The following is a 16,485-nucleotide window of genomic DNA, read 5'->3' on the forward strand; positions in this document are numbered from 1 at the left end:
CATTTGATTTTAAAGAGTAAGGTATAAGAAGATGAAATGATGGACAAATGGATTGAAATAGAGTGATTCAAAATGAAATTCACCCAGAAAAGAAGGGATTTTTTGAAAATATTAAAGGAAAATCATTCCTATGTAATCTGTATTTTTAAACTAATGGTTAAAGCATTTTCCTCTAATATTTTCATAGATGTTTGTGAAGTTATTCATAAGTTGAATTTTTATAAGTCAAATCATATTTTTATATGCAGCAAATGTCCTGACTTTTAGAATTCAGTGTCAGCTTCCTTTATACCAGGAATAATCAGACTACCTTGTAAGTTAGGAATTTTTCATAGGATATTAAATTATCTTAAAATGGGATGCACCGTTATAATAAAACTACATTAGTAAATTGATGGACAACAAACATATTTCCTAAACAACAGTGCACTAATGATGGGATTTTTCACTTCCTATTGAGATTTAATCATTAAAAGTGATAGATTCATAAGTAGCAATGTTTGTTCAGTAAGGATTTTCTAAGATACTGTATTACCTTTTAAATGTCTTGTAATATTTTAAAATAATTCAAAGTATGCTTTGTGGCATACTCTTAGCTTATCTTAAAGGTATCTTGAATGTAAAATGTATCTTAAATGTACCATGAGGTACAGATGAGAAAACTTGCTCTGAAGGCTCCTTCCTTCAGTTTAACAAAAGCCACCCATTTCACAGATGATTTAACTTTGATTAACCTACTCCATTGTAACAGGTTATTCCAACAACTGGAATTTCATTCTTTGGTGTTATTTCTAGGTGCAGCTTAATTTACAAAACAGCTTTTCTTTCTGTCTCACCAAAATACATCACAATTTTGATGTTAACTCAGTAAAAATTCAGTGGTTCATTAAACCTAGTTTTAGCATTCATTGACAAGAGATTTGTCATTTTAAAAGTAACTGCTACTTTTATGCACTCTTTACTGCTCAGTTTATAACCTTAGATTCCTTGTCAGAGAAAGCATGGAGTTAACCACTTAGCATATTGTAATGAATATTCATCAATAAATTGATGTGACATGGCAGCCCCATTTTTCAGTCTTCCTGCTCTGTTACAGTCTTTTCCAGTTTTAAATATAGCTCATCGTGTAATAAGGACTAGATTAGAAAATCTTTAGAACTGTAATTTTATTTTTTTGGCCATGTTAATAGTCCTTTGGTAGCTATCATATTAGCTTATAACAAGAAAAGCGTATTTGTTTCAGAAGAACATTCTTTAATCTGATGTTATTGATGTTAAGCATTTTTGTCAAATATTTAGTAAATTTGATAATTATTTAAGATCAACCTTACAGCAAAAAGATTGCATTTTACAGTTTTTAAGAACAGCGTTGTTTTTATGTTCCTTGAAATTTAATCATTTTTATGAAGCTTAAGTACCAATGATAGTTTTAAAATCTGGTTTTAATCCATGTAGAAAGGGAGGGTATGTACTTTAATTCTAAAATAAAACCCTGAGAGCATGTGTTTAAATAGTTGATACTCATCATTCAGCTACAACTGAAATAATTTATATGGACAAACAGGCATGGCACATGCTGTATAGTACACAGATATAGATCACTGTCTGACATATTTCATCTGCATTTTAAATTTTAAAAGGAAAAGAGTGTCTATAAACAAGATCTTTTCTGTTAAATATGTAAATTATGAGGTCACTTAGCACTAAAGTACTGACCATATGCATTATGACAGGAATTTGACACCTGTCATTGGAAATGGTACTTAGAGGCCGTATAATACAACAAAGTTGAAGGAGGAGAATAAGATGTGGGTAGGAGGCTGTAATTTATAATTCACAGTGCTCAAGAATGACCCGTCCTGGGTGATTCAAAATTCCTATCTTTGATTTTAGGATTTACATACAGTGAACCCTACTAGTAAACAAACTTGATTAGGGTAACTGGTAGCGTTAGCAGAAAGTGGAGAATATATGTATATTCTTACAGTGAATTTTTAGTTGAAGTAGATGTCCTATATTCTAAAAGACAACTTGTAAGTTAAATGTAATAAAATTATTTTATTACATTACACCTGCAGGTGACTTTATGGAAGAATTTCATTCTAATGCTTGAGTAATGTAGTATAGAATTGCTACCAGTTATACTATTTTCAGATTAATAATTCGTTGCATATGAGAATTCATCTAAAAAGGAGTAGTGTCTTTCTGTTTCTCTATGTGATTATTTTGCCCCAAAAAGCTTTTCATTTTTTTAAGTAGCACAAAAGCTGTAATTGGCATGCTTTGTAAGGAAGTGTTAGTGTGCAAGAGAGTGGCGATCACTAAGAATTCTTTTACGTGTTCTTTCCCCTTTGCACCACCGCCTCCTCAGCAGGGTCACTGAGATCACTAGCTTTTCTTGAAATGGCCATTTTCACTGGCAGGTGCATTATACCCTGTATTTTCAGATTGTTTTTCCATTCTGAATGTTTGGCAGGTTGATTGCTCTGGCTGCATTGACGGAGAAAGGGCTGACAAATGTGGTTGGGCTGGCTGAAAAGACAGTGATTACTGTTTTCCTTTGTGGCTGATTGAGGCCCTTGAAAGGAAAAATTTTAACCTTCACCATTTGGTTCAAAAGTATGAGCATATATTGAAATCACTCGTGCCATTTATCCTAGTTCTGTAAACTTGTCAGAACGTAAAAATCGCTCAATTTCAAGTAATGTAGGATTGGCATACGTCATTATCATTTTGATTAAGTTGGAGGTTGTTTCATTGTGTGCATTATACAGTGTCATTTAAAGCTTTCTTTCCACAGGTACAGTTATATTTTTATTGCTTATACTATAGAGTTAGAAAGATTTTCATAGCTCTCTAAACCTAACACTATGTGTGTGGTTTGGCAGCTGGTGTGGCCTACAAGCTGCATTTTGTTTGCTGGGTAAAGGCTTGTCTTTAGGCCTCCTGGAGTGCTGGTAATTTGCACAGACCCGCCATTGGGGAGAGACACAGGATTGGAAGCAGTGAAGCGGAAGAATGTTATGCCATCCCATTGCCACCTTGTAGCAGAAAGACACAATCCCAGCAGTGCCATCTGGTTGTTGCTGTCTAGTCAGCTGGCCTGGCTGCTGGGACCATGACTTGGCAGCTGGTTCCCATTCTTGACCATTCTTTTGTGTACGTCGTATGTATGTGTGTTTTAGATAATTTTGAACATGAGTCAGGGAAATGACTATAACAAGTAAAGTCCCCTTATTGAATAGGCTCTCATTACTTGAGCTGCACTCTGCTGCAGATGCCTGCTGCCTTTCCCTTGTAGACAAATAACGCATGTGTTTAGGCAATAAAAATAAACATTTTCTTCATAAAAACCCATCTCAGTGTGTAGCAAAAGAAAAGGTAGGCAGGCTTATGTGTTCTATAACATTTTAAAATAAATGATTTTAAATTACTTCCTGGTTTGGGATGTAAGAGATTTAGTAATTTTTTAGAAGTCTTATAAACATTGTATATTATCCCAATGTATACTTTTATTCAGATTAAGAAAACATTATTTTAAGTGCTTATTGCCACATCATGTAACAATAGATGATGAGACTTGCATTTAAAATGACAGAATAGAAAATGTGGTCTTATAGCTATTATCTTCAAAATCTGCCTCTCAAATAGCAACCTGAGAGTTAATGTAAGCCATCTTTATGCCATATGAAGACCCATTAGACACTGATGGTGTCAGATCACAAGTAAGCAGCCAGCCCTGTAGGCTATTTTAGACATTTGATTTTCCTCATTCTACAGCATTAATGTGTCAGCATGCTATATAAAACTATGCAGGAGTTGCATGTTGTTCTGTCTAGAATGATAAATGCTTGCAAGCTTTTAGAGACTTCATGAGGAATTCATCCTAGTTGCTTATATATCTTATTTCAGTTTATGTAGCTACAGAATTTAGGGTGGCTGTTGCTGAGGTACCACATAGGTATGTATAAAAACCAAGAGGTTCCACTTAATTATTTGATTATGTTGACAAAAATCCCTATTATTTGTCCTTGTTCTGTCCTGTCCGTGGTTTAGTTTTGCTTTTATCTTGGGAGTTGTGATACCTTCTGAAATACTGTCTCAAAAGTTACCAGCTATTTTCATTAAAATAATTTATTATATCCTTCTTTTTTTTTTTTTTTCAGATGAAGAGGAAGATGATGATGTAGTGGCTCCTAAACCACCTATTGAACCTGAAGAAGAAAAAACTTTAAAGAAAGATGAGGAAAATGATAGTAAAGGTATCTTAAAGAATTAAACTTTAAAAAATTTTGTTGATTTCTGTTAAGATCCCTTTTATTACTTATGTATTAAAGCAGTGTGAAATGCTGTAAATCAAATAAGTGAATCTGATTGAAAAAGAATGTGTAACATTCATTGATCCATACTGTGATAGTGAGTTGATGTGATTTGCCTGACATAAATCATACTTCAAAAAATTATTTATTTTCCAGTTCCCCCTCATGAGCTGACTGAAGAAGAAAAGCAACAAATCTTGCACTCTGAGGAATTTTTAAGTTTCTTTGACCATTCTACAAGAATTGTAGAAAGAGCTCTTTCTGAGCAGATTAACATCTTCTTTGACTACAGTGGGAGAGATTTGGAAGACAAAGAAGGGTAATGTTGAATTGCTATGATCTTTAGCTTCAATAATGTTAAATTACTTTAAGATTAAGAGTGATAAAAATTATAACACCATCTTTTGTGGGGGTTGGTCTTTTTTTGTAGAGAGATTCAAGCAGGTGCTAAACTGTCATTAAATCGACAATTTTTTGACGAACGTTGGTCGAAGCATCGGGTTGTTAGTTGTTTGGATTGGTCATCTCAGGTAAAATGCAACAAAATGGCTGCTCTTAACTCATTTTTAAAATTATAATTAGCAGGTCATTTTATTTTAATTATGGGAATTTTGTGTAATAAATCAATATGTATTATTTAAAATTAATTGGATGATGGCTCTAATGTTAACATACTCATCTTATGTACTTTAGAAGAAAGATTAGAAGCATTGTTTATTTTTAAAATTCAGGACTTGATGCTATAGGCCAGTTTTACTAATTTCAGTTGCTCACCAAATCCTTTGTGTAAAATTTGGACACATATTTTAATTAAATGTTTTAACATTAAAACGTTTAAAATAATTAACTGTGCTAATTTAAAATTGTACTAATGTCCCAGTGAGTGTAACGCTAGAGATGTCTCTCTTGATGAAATGTTAGGTTTTTGTATTTTCAGAATAATAATCTGATAAAGACAAATGACTAGGAATATAAAACAGTTCTTATTATAATGCATAGCCTTTCTTTTCCTCTTGATTCTTCTGAGCAGTATCCGGAGTTACTTGTGGCTTCCTATAATAACAATGAAGATGCCCCTCATGAGCCTGATGGTGTGGCCCTTGTGTGGAATATGAAATACAAAAAAACTACCCCAGAGTATGTGTTTCACTGCCAGGTATGGTGGTCTTTTAACAGTCTTCCTCAAGTTTAAGAATTCATTGATGAATTAAGACAAGTGCCTTTTTTCTTTTCTTGTCAACATAATGATTTCATTGGATTGGCATTTTACTAAACCACTCCATATTTGCAAACAGATGTTAACAGAAAACTGAAGACTTCTCAGTTCAACATGATCTGCCTTTTGTAGCTTTTCTGACACCTCTTATAATGTTTAATCACACCTAAAGTCCTTTGCAGTTGTGATTTTCTTTTATGGTGATTGACTGTATAAAAGGAATCTTTTATAAAATGTCTTTCCTACAGGGAGTTTCCCAGGAACTTATTTGTGAATATACAATTAGATGGTTGGCCCACTGAATTACTTATACATGGCCTGAGGAATTGGAACTAAATGGTTTTAAGTAGAAACATATGGTTGAAGTAGAAAACAGATGCAGATTTTTAAAGTAGATTTAGTAGAAGGTTAGAATTTGCAAGCCTTTTCTGGTTGCATAAGTTAAAATATTTTAATAATGTCATAATCTTGAGTAAACACTTACTTGAATCAAACTAGCATGTACTCTACTGTTAGATTACTGTCTCAGAGGCTAATGCAGGGCTAGTTATCTTTTTAATACTATAGTTAAATAACTTTTTGCTTTCTTTGATAAATTGGTTAAACCTACTTATGTAAACAGCCATTACATTGGACTTTTAAGCAAAGAATATCTTAAAGATACATTTTTATATTTCTGAAACAGTGAAAACTTTTAATTAATTTAGTTAGTTTTTTATAACCTCTAATATACAATGAAGAAAGAAATAATTCGGAAATAGATTGGTTTTTAGAACTTGTCAGGCTTTTTTCATTTGAATCTCAAGTATGAAAATCTTACTTATTTGCAGTCAGCTGTGATGTCTGCCACATTTGCAAAATTTCATCCAAATCTTGTTGTTGGTGGTACATATTCAGGCCAAATTGTGCTTTGGGATAACCGTAGCAATAAAAGAACTCCAGTGCAAAGAACTCCGCTGTCAGCAGCTGCACACACAGTAAGTAAATAAGGTTATTTCCATTAGACTTCTGAGCTCCTTCACCCTTAGCTATAATACTTAGTGTAGTGGCCATCAGAGTCATCTCAGAATGCACTTCCTTTGGTGTATGAATTCCTCACCATTTAGCAACCAAGAATGAAGGCCGTCTTTTTTTTTTTTTTTTTTTTTTTTTGGAGATTTATTGGAAACTCATCTCTCTTCTTTGACAACCTTCTGTTAATAGCAAACTTCACATTAAGAATACCCACAAGTTATGGGACTTGATAATAAACAGAATGCTTATAGTTAGACTAAAAATTTTGTTTTGCTTTTTGGTAAAATAATCCCTGAAAACTTTTTTTTTTAATATCTCTAGCACCCTGTATATTGTGTGAATGTTGTTGGAACACAAAATGCTCACAATCTGATTAGCATCTCTACTGATGGAAAAATTTGTTCATGGAGTCTGGACATGCTTTCCCATCCACAGGTGGGTTATACTTGGGAAACTGAAATTTTGAGGTAAATATTATGTTTTACATGTGTGTATACCTCAACTTATGTTTCTCATAAACTGTTTTATAGTAGTGTTACAACAGTTTATAAGCTGAAGCATGTTTAATATAGTTTTTTATGTATATATTTTACTTTGAAACCTGCTTCATTTAATTGAGGTAGATTTATGTAAATAATACAGTAAAAGAATTGTTTACAATCAAAGACTAGAAGTTTTTCTACAGAAATTTAAAATTGCAAGTTTACAAACTAATTTTCTCAGGTTTTTCTATGTAGGATAGCATGGAGTTGGTTCATAAACAGTCAAAAGCAGTAGCTGTGACATCTATGTCCTTTCCTGTTGGAGATGTCAACAACTTTGTTGTTGGGAGTGAAGAAGGTTCTGTGTACACAGCATGCCGCCATGGCAGGTAAACCTAAACTGGAATTTGCAATAATTTAAAATTCTTCCTTTAATCCTATTGAAACAAATTGCCTTATTTAAGTAGAAATCTGTCATAGATCTACTTGTTATTTGTGACAGATTTTTTGTGTTCAGGCACATAAAATTAAAACTTAATACCTTTTTGTATAAAAGATAATTTGGGATTCATGATGTGTGCTAGATTTTGTGGGTTGTGGTTTTGTGTGTGTGCATGTACTCACATAAGTTAGTGATAGGCAGGAACATTCAGTAGTTACAAATACAATATACACATGCCAATATTGACCTATAGACTTATAAATGAGATTTTCAGCTGTTTCCTATTTTGATGTAGTTGGACTTTCAGCATTAGTTAAGTCTCCTGATAATTGTACAGTAATGTCATACATATTTTAAACTGAGTAATATTTCTCCTTCCATTCTGTTTGTTTTGAAATCGTCTAGCTGTACCTTATTGCTTCCTTTAAAAAAAAAATTGCCCAGATTTCATCTCAAATATAGATCACCTTCACTTCAAAGCTTTTGATTTAAAAGTAGCCCTGATTGTCTCTCTTAAATGTAGTGTATCTTTGTTTCTATTACACCATTTCAGATACTGGACTTTTGAGGTCTGTTGTCAACAGCATGATGTTTACAGTTCCAAAGGTACTTACTGCTTTTGTAGTATTACTAAATGTGGATGGAATAACACTCAACAAGGTTAATTCTGATAAGTTATGAGCGCAGAGTTAAGTCTGTCAAAATTAAGTGAAGGCCTGATATATAAACCTATAATAAAAAGTGTGTGTATTTGGTCTACTTATAGGAGACTTCGCTAACATTTTCACTTTTATGAAATTAGCAAAGCTGGAATCAGTGAGATGTTTGAAGGGCATCAAGGACCAATCACTGGCATCCATTGTCATGCAGCTGTTGGAGCAGTAGACTTCTCACATCTTTTTGTCACTTCATCATTTGACTGGACAGTAAAGCTTTGGACAACTAAGGTATCTAAAATATAGATGTCTGCTATTTGCTCAGGTTTCTGACACAAGGTGGTGATCTGATACTACACAGGAATGATGAAAACCTTTTAAATCACAATTGTTTACTAATAGATGAAACCTGCTAAGAAGTTACACAGAGCATGAGTGAACTACTAGATGTTGTAGTTTTTATAAAAGTATGCTAACAAGTATGGTGACCCTACACAGAATCAAAGACCAGTCTTCCCACCACTTCAGTCTTTTTGAATACAGAACTGTTTACCCTGAACTGCATTGGGGAAAAAGCCCTGAGTATCTCGCATAGCACCTCATATAGTTGTCATTCAGCTCAGCACAAAAGCTATGCATTTGCCCTTTGGAGAGTTTTTAACAGCTTATTCGTAACTACAGTGGTTCACAGAGTTGATGAGAAATAGGGAAAAGAGAGAGAGAAAGTGATTTATAATTAAGTCGTGTATAATATGGCTGTATGTAGTAAACTGGAATCCTTAGGAAAGCATTGTGTAACAGCATGGATGCATATATTTTTTGTTATTCTATGATAAGCCATTTAAATCATTTATTTTGATTTTAATAAACTTCAGTATTTAAAAAACCCATTTATGTGATAAAATGATTCCTGATCCTTCAGTAATTCCAGATAAATGTGACATTGTCTTACCTGTTAAAAAGTCTCAAGACAAATCCAAGTAGGCAACATTACCTCCTGTGATAGACTTATAGTTTCATTTAATCTCATTTTATAATGAAAGTGCCTTAACTTTGCTGTCTAGTTTTTCTGTGGTATTACATTATTGTTGGGAAAATGCATACTAAGCATCAGATTCTATTTAAATTAAATTCTAAGGTTTTTTTTTTTTTTCTGTTTCCATCTGCCTTATCCTAAATATTGACTTTTTAAATAATCCATCATGAGACAAAGTTTAGAGATCTTTGGTTCTTCAGTTTCTGTGAGAAAAGCTAATGTAAGAGATGTTCTTCACTATTTTAGTGAACTCCTAATTATTTATCAAGTGTTGGCCTTAGAAGTCTGGGATGAACTCATTATTCATTCTTGTCCTTTCTTGATGCCTCCTTTCTGTCTAAATGGGTTAGAAAACTTTGCCTCTAAAAGCTCGCCTTTTAAAATTGAGCATTTTCGGGTTTATCATTAGCAGATATAAAAATAGTGTTTACCTTAACTCTAATAAAGGAGACAGAGATGCTTAACACAGTGTCCAGCAAATAATAGGCACTTACCGATGTTTAGTGTCTCTTTTACCTCTTAATGGGGATCAGACAGAGCCTGAATACATTTAATAAGTCGTCTCTTTCCTTTCTTGAATTGTTCTTGAATTTTTGTTCTTTTAATGAAATTTATACAGTGGGAAAAGGTAGAAGAAGATTCTCAAAGCTCACAAGCAAAGAAATGCATAATCTAGCTAGCATAGGTTGAGCATTCCTAATCTGTAATGCTCCAGAATTCAAAACTCTTTGAGCGCAGACGTGACCCTCAAAGGAAACACTCATTGGAGCATTTTGGATTTTGGATTTTTGGATTAGAGATGTATAACCATAAGTATGACACAAAAACAGCAGGTCATCAAATAGTGTGTTTTGTCATAAAATTGACAAGAATAAACACTGGCCGGGCTCAGTGGCTCTTTGTAATCCCAGCGCTTTGGGAGGCCGAGGCAGAAGGATTACTTGAGCCCAGGAGTTCAAGACCAGTCTGGGTAACACAAGGAGACCCCACGTTTACAAAATATTTAAAAATTAGCCATGCATGGTGGTGCGCATCTGTGGTCCTAGTTACTTAGGAGACTGAGGTGGGAGGATTGCTCAACTGGCGTGTCTAAATTGTCCCAGTCTGAATGAGTGTGCGTGTGTCTGAGTGTGCCCTGTGATAGAATAGCATCCTGTCCCTGGTGGGTTCCTGTCTTGTGCTCTGACCAGCTGTGACCTTGAACTGCAAAAAGCAGGTTGGAAAATGAATGAATGAATGAATACAAATTGTCATAAAATAAAAATTTGTAAGATACATAGTAATCATACAAAGGCACGGCAGTTAAAGGATGCAGTGTGAAACTGCTCAGCGAACCTGCTGTCTTTGTCATTGTTGTAGAACTGCCTGGTGATAGGGTGTGCTCCTTACAATTTTCACTTTGCAAAACATTTATTCCTTGATTTAACTTACTACCTCTACTACCACCATCATTCACTGGTTCACCAAAAATTGGGTTAATAATTATCTTGTTTTTATTAATCTTTCTGAAATGTGACCATGTAATCCCAGCACTTTGGGAGGCCGAGGCGGGTGGATCACCTGAGGTTAGGAGTTTGAGACCAGCCTGGCCAACATGGTGAAACCGCATCTCTACTGAAAATACAAAAATGAGCTGGGCATGGTAGCGGGCACCTGTGATCCCAGCTACTCGGGAGGCTGAGGCAGGAGAATCACTTGAACCCAGGAGGAGGAGGTTGCAGTGAGCCGAGATCGCACCATTGCACTCCAGCCTGGGTGACGAGCAAAACTCCACCTGAAAAAGTAATGATAATCTTTCTGGATTGTATGTGTAGCTCACATTTTATTTCAGTGTTTAATATTTGAAGTGTTTAGGGTCACTATTTAGAAATTTGGTGATTTTTTGTGACCAGATAAATGCCATAGGGACTTAACTCTTGTTTATATCAATTAGCCTGTGGTAAAACTGGTTTTGTTTTATGTTGTTTTGCTTAACATCAGTTTCCAAGAACCTATAAATGATGTTAAGTGAGGACTTCCTGTATTCTAAAATCTGAAAAAGTCCAAAATCTCAAATGCTTCTGGTTCTAAGTATTTCAGATAAACCTATAAAACCAAAGCAAGATGCAGAATTGGCGAGATGAAGCCAACTATTTCTCCAAAGGCTTCATACAGCCATGTAAGTTGCTAGATTTTTAGATGCACTTTCATCTTAGTAGTCCCGTGTATAGTCACAGGAGACACATTTTTGTAAGATTGTTAGCCAACTTCCTTTTCAGTAATTGAAAGTAATCTTTTTTTTTTTTAAACTTTCATTTTACATTCAAGGGTACATGTAAAGGATGTGTGGATTCGTCATATAGATTATTGTGTCACCCAGGTATTAAGCCTGGTATCCAGTAGTTATTTTCCTTCAGCCTCTCCCTCCTCCCACCCTCACCGTCCGATAGGCCCCAGTGTGAGTTGTTCTCCTCTATGTGTCTGTGTGTATGTTCGTTGTTTAGCTCCCATTTATAAGTGAGAACATGTGGTATTTGGTTTTCTGTTCCTGCATTGGTTTCCTAAGGATAATGGCCTCCAGCTTCATCAGTGTCCCCACATAGGACATGATCTCATTCCTTTTTATGGCTGCATAGTATTCTATGGTGTATATGTACCACATTTTCTTTATGCCATCTACCATTAATTGGCATTTAGGTTGATTCCATGTCTTTGCTAATGTCTCTATGACAGAGTGATTGATATTCCTTTGGGTATATACCCAGTCATGGGATTGCTAGGTCAAAAGGTATTTCTGTCTCTAGGTCTTTGAGGAATCACCACACTGTCTTCCATAATGGTTGAACTAATTTATACTCCCACCAACAGTATAAAAACGTTCCTTTGTCTCCACAACCCTGTCAGCTTTTTTTTTTTTTTTTTTACTTTTTAATAATAGCCATTCTGCCTGGTGTGAGATGGTATCTCATTGTGGTTTTGATTTGCATTTCTCTAATGATCAGTGATGTTGAGCTTTTTTTGATATGATTGTTGGCCACTTGTATGTCTTCTTTTGAGAAATGTCTGTTCATGTCCTTTGCCCTTTCTAATGGGGTTGTTTTCTTGTAAATTTGTTTAAGTTCCTTATAGATGCTGGATATTAGACCTTGGTCAGATGCATAGGTTGCAGAATTTTTCTCCTATTCTGTAAATTGTCTGTTTACTTGATAGTTTTTTTGTTTTTCAGGGTTTTTTTTTGTTTTTGTTTTTTGCTGTGTAGAAGCTCTGTAATTAGATCCCATTTGTCAATTTTTGCTTTTGTTGCAATTGCTTTGGCCATCTTCATCATGAAAATTTTGCCCATGGCTTTGTACTGAATGGTATTGTCTAGGTTTTCTTCCAGGTTTTTTGTAGTTTGGGGTTTTACATTTAAGCCTTTAGTCTATCTTGAGTTAATTTTTGTGTAAGATATAAGGAAGGGGTCCAGTTTCAGTTTTCTGCATATGGCTAGCCAGTTCTCCCAGCACCATTATTAAACAGGGAATCCATTCCCCATTGCTTGTTTTTTGTCAGGTTTGTCAAAGATGATGATTGTAGGTGTGCGGTCTTATTTCTGGGTTCCCTATTCTGTTCTCAGTCTGTGTGTGAAAATCTTTTATCTATTTCTTACTATCTCAGGGTGTCAGTTTGCCAGCATCCTTTGGCTTTAAATTTGAGGCTTCCATCCTTATATACATTAACAATAGGATTTGAAAGTAAGGAGTTCATCTTGACTAATCAAGAACAATTTATCTTGTGATAGCAGACTGATTGATACTTGCTTTTGTGGTACTACACAGCTAGTTGAGGGGTGGTTGATATTTTTAGTCTTGTATTTTAATGTGTTTCAACATAGAAGTGCCTTCTGAATAAGAATGACAAGTGGGCATATCTCTTTCTTTGCTAATTAGGCTAGGCATTGCTTCCTTCCTTGAGCCTTATATAGAAGACTCATTTATTCATTCAATTGTGATACATGCCTCTCACCCTGCCCCCAACGTCCCTCCGATGTTAGTGTACAAAGGATGGGCCACCGTAGAACACGGTGTTTTTACAAATGCCCAAGGACCCTCTGAAACTTTATCAGAATAATCACCCTTTATTCTAACTTTCTGCACACAAGTAGTTCTACTCTGTGAAGGGTAGAGAAGGAATAGTCTGTTGATGAATTCTTTTATATTTGGCCATACCGTGGCTCCAATGTCAATTTACACTTCCTGGTTAATTGTGTTGCTGGTATTTATTTCTGCCCTGCTGAAAAACTGATAGAGCCTCTATGCTGTAATAATGACTGATGGGCAATGTTAATTAATAATGAATGACAAAGAGTAATAGGCAGTGTTTTTAAATAATCTCTCTTTAAAAACATTGTTCCAATTTCATTTTAAACCAAAGTCTTCACACTCTTGAATTTAACAGACTTTAAATGTTTTGCTTCTCTGTCTCTACTTTTTAAGTGCTCTCTGACTCTAGGAGTTGAGTCCTCATAAACTGGAAGGCTGAATCGTGGGATATTGCTGTACCTTTGTGTCCTTAAGATCTGGCTCTGCCCTGATAGCAAAACAAGATTTCTTCCTTTTCTCTCTTTCTATGAGTCCTCTAAAAATCCCTGGGAATCTCAATTTGGCACAGCCTCATATTTAGTTTAAAGTCATCTACAGCTAGCCACTAATCTTTGCCTAGCCAGAGATTTATAATTCAGTCACAGAGTTCTGGTTCATCAACTTGTTTTCATTACTTTATTGAACTCAACTATTTTTTTTTTTTTTTTTTTTTTTTTTTTGAGACGGAGTCTCGCTCTGCCGCCCAGGCTGGAGTGCAGTGGCCGGATCTCAGCTCACTGCAAGCTCCGCCTCCCGGGTTCACGCCATTCTCCTGCCTCAGCCTCTCGAGTAGCTGGGACTACAGGCGCCCGCCACCTCGCCCGGCTAGTTTTTTGTATTTTTTAGTAGAGACGGGGTTTCACCGTGTTAGCCAGGATGGTCTCGATCTCCTGACCTCGTGATCCGCCCGTCTCGGCCTCCCAAAGTGCTGGGATTACAGGCTTGAGCCACCGCGCCCGGCCAGAACTCAACTATTTTTAATACAGGCTGAGCCCCCTAATCTGAAAATTCAAAGTCTGAAATGCTCCAAAATTCAAAACTTTTTGACTACTAATGTGACACTCAAAGGAAATGTTCTTTGAAACATTTCACATTTCAGAGTAGGAACGCTCAACCGTAAGTCTAATGCAGGTATTCAAAAATCCAAAAACATTTGAAATCTGAAACACCTCTGGTTCCAAGCATTTCTGGTAACGGCTATTCAACCTGTATAGAAGACAAACAGAAATAGATTATTTTCCATATATGGAAGTTTAAACCAATAAGACAGTGCTTCTAATATATTTAAAAGACTGTTACCATCTCAAAATACCAAATTTTAAATTCACAACAGAAGCACTTTGGCAGGTCTGAAAAATGGTTGGGAGAATAAAGAGTGAAAGCTGCTGCAGGGTAACAAGGATTCTAGAAGAGTTTGATTATGGGTAAACCTGGTAGATTCGCTTAATGTTCTACCACATTTAACCATACTTGTTACAGATTACTGTTGAAACATAAGAATTATTTACTTGGGGACAAGATGGATTTTGAGCTGTGTGCACAAATGCTTATCAGAACCGTATTTACCATAAAGTGATGAAAAGTTAAGATTGTTAATGTAATTTCCTGGAAGGGGGAGTTTTCACACTTTTGTAGTCCTTACACATCTTGAAATTATTCACACTTTCTGATAAGTCTTAGAACCCCTCCTTATTTTAATAGCTTACTTAGTTAACTCTTAGAGGGCACCAGCATTTAAACAGGGTGAAAAGTTCCTACTAGTCCTTAGAATAACAACTCTGCATATTTAGACAAGTTAAAATGAAAAAATGCTTTGAAGTTGGGTGTTCTTAGGGCAGGCTGCCTATTCATCTGGACCCAGGCCTGCACAGCAGCATTTGCCTCAGTAAGTTGCTACTGGCCAATGTCCAGGCTCTCCTTTGCATATTCAGAAACTCAATTTAATCAGTATACTAGAGTTGATTAGACAGGGAGTGCTAACTGGAGCTAACAGGCTCCTAAGACACTGGTACATTGGAGAATGTCAATTTATTAATTTACAATGAAAAACATAACTGCCAGAAGGTCCAGATACTCCTGTGAGCCTGACCAGCTCATTGTTTCCCTGTAGACAATCCACATGGGAAGCCAAATTATAATCAAAAGATTGCTTGGTGAGTAAGGAATTGGAACAAAAGGAGTTTTATAATTTGAATGTTTAATGGCACCAAGCTAAGATAGCCTGATTCATTCTAGCCTTGCCATGGGGTAGTAATTCTCAAAATCTATTGGTTGAGACTCCTTTCTCCTGGACGATGCTTGAATGGGTGCTGTCTTCATTTTCCTTGTAAGATTGTTTCTTTGTATTTCTATTTTAATAGACACATTTGGTCTCAAAAAGTTAATACATTCAGTCAAGTTATATAGAAAGGTATTTCTGACCTTGGAATTCATTTCTTTTGAAAGAGAATCCATTTATTTCTCTTCTGATCCAAATTGATGACATATTTATTTCCCAGTTCTCTGGGAAGCATCTCACTATTATCTTCACGTGTTCACTGTAGGGACTCTCTTTGTTATTAATCTAGAACTCCCCACTTACCCCAGCTTTGAAAAGTAATCTATATTCTTTTCCCGAAGCTGTCATAACAAATCACCACAAACTGGGTGGCTTAAAATGACAGAAATTTATTCGTTCACATTTCTGGAGGCTAGAAGTCCAAAATCAGGGTGTCGAGAGGCTAGTTACTTTTGGAGATTCTGAAGGAGAATCTGTTTCTTGTCTCTCTCCTGACTTCTGATGGTTGCCAGCAGTCCTTGCTGTTCATTGACTTGCAGCTACCGTCACTCCAGCCTTTGCCTCTGTGATCAGATGGCATTTTACGTGTTTGTCTCTGTGTCCGAATTTTTCTCTTTTTTTAAGAATACCAATCGTGCTAGATTTAGGACCTACCCTAATTCAATATGACCTCATCTTAACTTGATTACATCTGCAAAGGCCCTATTTCCAAATAAGGTCACATTTACAGATATCAGGTAGACACAAATTTTAGGAAGACACTATTCAACTCAGCGTGCAACCTTAAAGAGCTTAGTAAAAATATGGCTTGACTCGTGACCATGCTGTGTTGTCCAGGCTGGAGTGCAGTGGGGTGATCTCAGTTCATTGCAACCTCCACCTTCTAGGTTCAAGCGATTATCATGCCTCAACCTCCCAGACAGCTGGGATTATAGGCATGTG

The 16,485-nt window shown here is 35.6% G+C and overlaps 1 protein-coding gene across 19 annotated transcripts in view; it reads left to right on the top strand.

Annotated features, from left to right (window-relative positions):
• Positions 1-16,485, top strand: part of LOC105483243 (dynein cytoplasmic 1 intermediate chain 2) — a 61,772-nt gene that overhangs the window by 33,518 nt on the left and 11,769 nt on the right. For all 19 annotated transcript variants that reach the window (XM_011743991.3, XM_071072934.1, XM_011743996.3 and 16 more), the window contains 8 exons: positions 4,167-4,262; positions 4,476-4,638; positions 4,750-4,849; positions 5,350-5,475; positions 6,366-6,512; positions 6,871-6,984; positions 7,287-7,420; positions 8,276-8,420. In XM_011743991.3, coding sequence (XP_011742293.1) covers positions 4,167-4,262; positions 4,476-4,638; positions 4,750-4,849; positions 5,350-5,475; positions 6,366-6,512; positions 6,871-6,984; positions 7,287-7,420; positions 8,276-8,420 — 1,025 coding nt within the window. The remainder of the gene's footprint in view (positions 1-4,166; positions 4,263-4,475; positions 4,639-4,749; positions 4,850-5,349; positions 5,476-6,365; positions 6,513-6,870; positions 6,985-7,286; positions 7,421-8,275; positions 8,421-16,485) is intronic.

Source organism: Macaca nemestrina, chromosome 11, assembly GCF_043159975.1.
Source record: "Macaca nemestrina isolate mMacNem1 chromosome 11, mMacNem.hap1, whole genome shotgun sequence".
Lineage (NCBI taxonomy): Eukaryota > Metazoa > Chordata > Mammalia > Primates > Cercopithecidae > Macaca > Macaca nemestrina.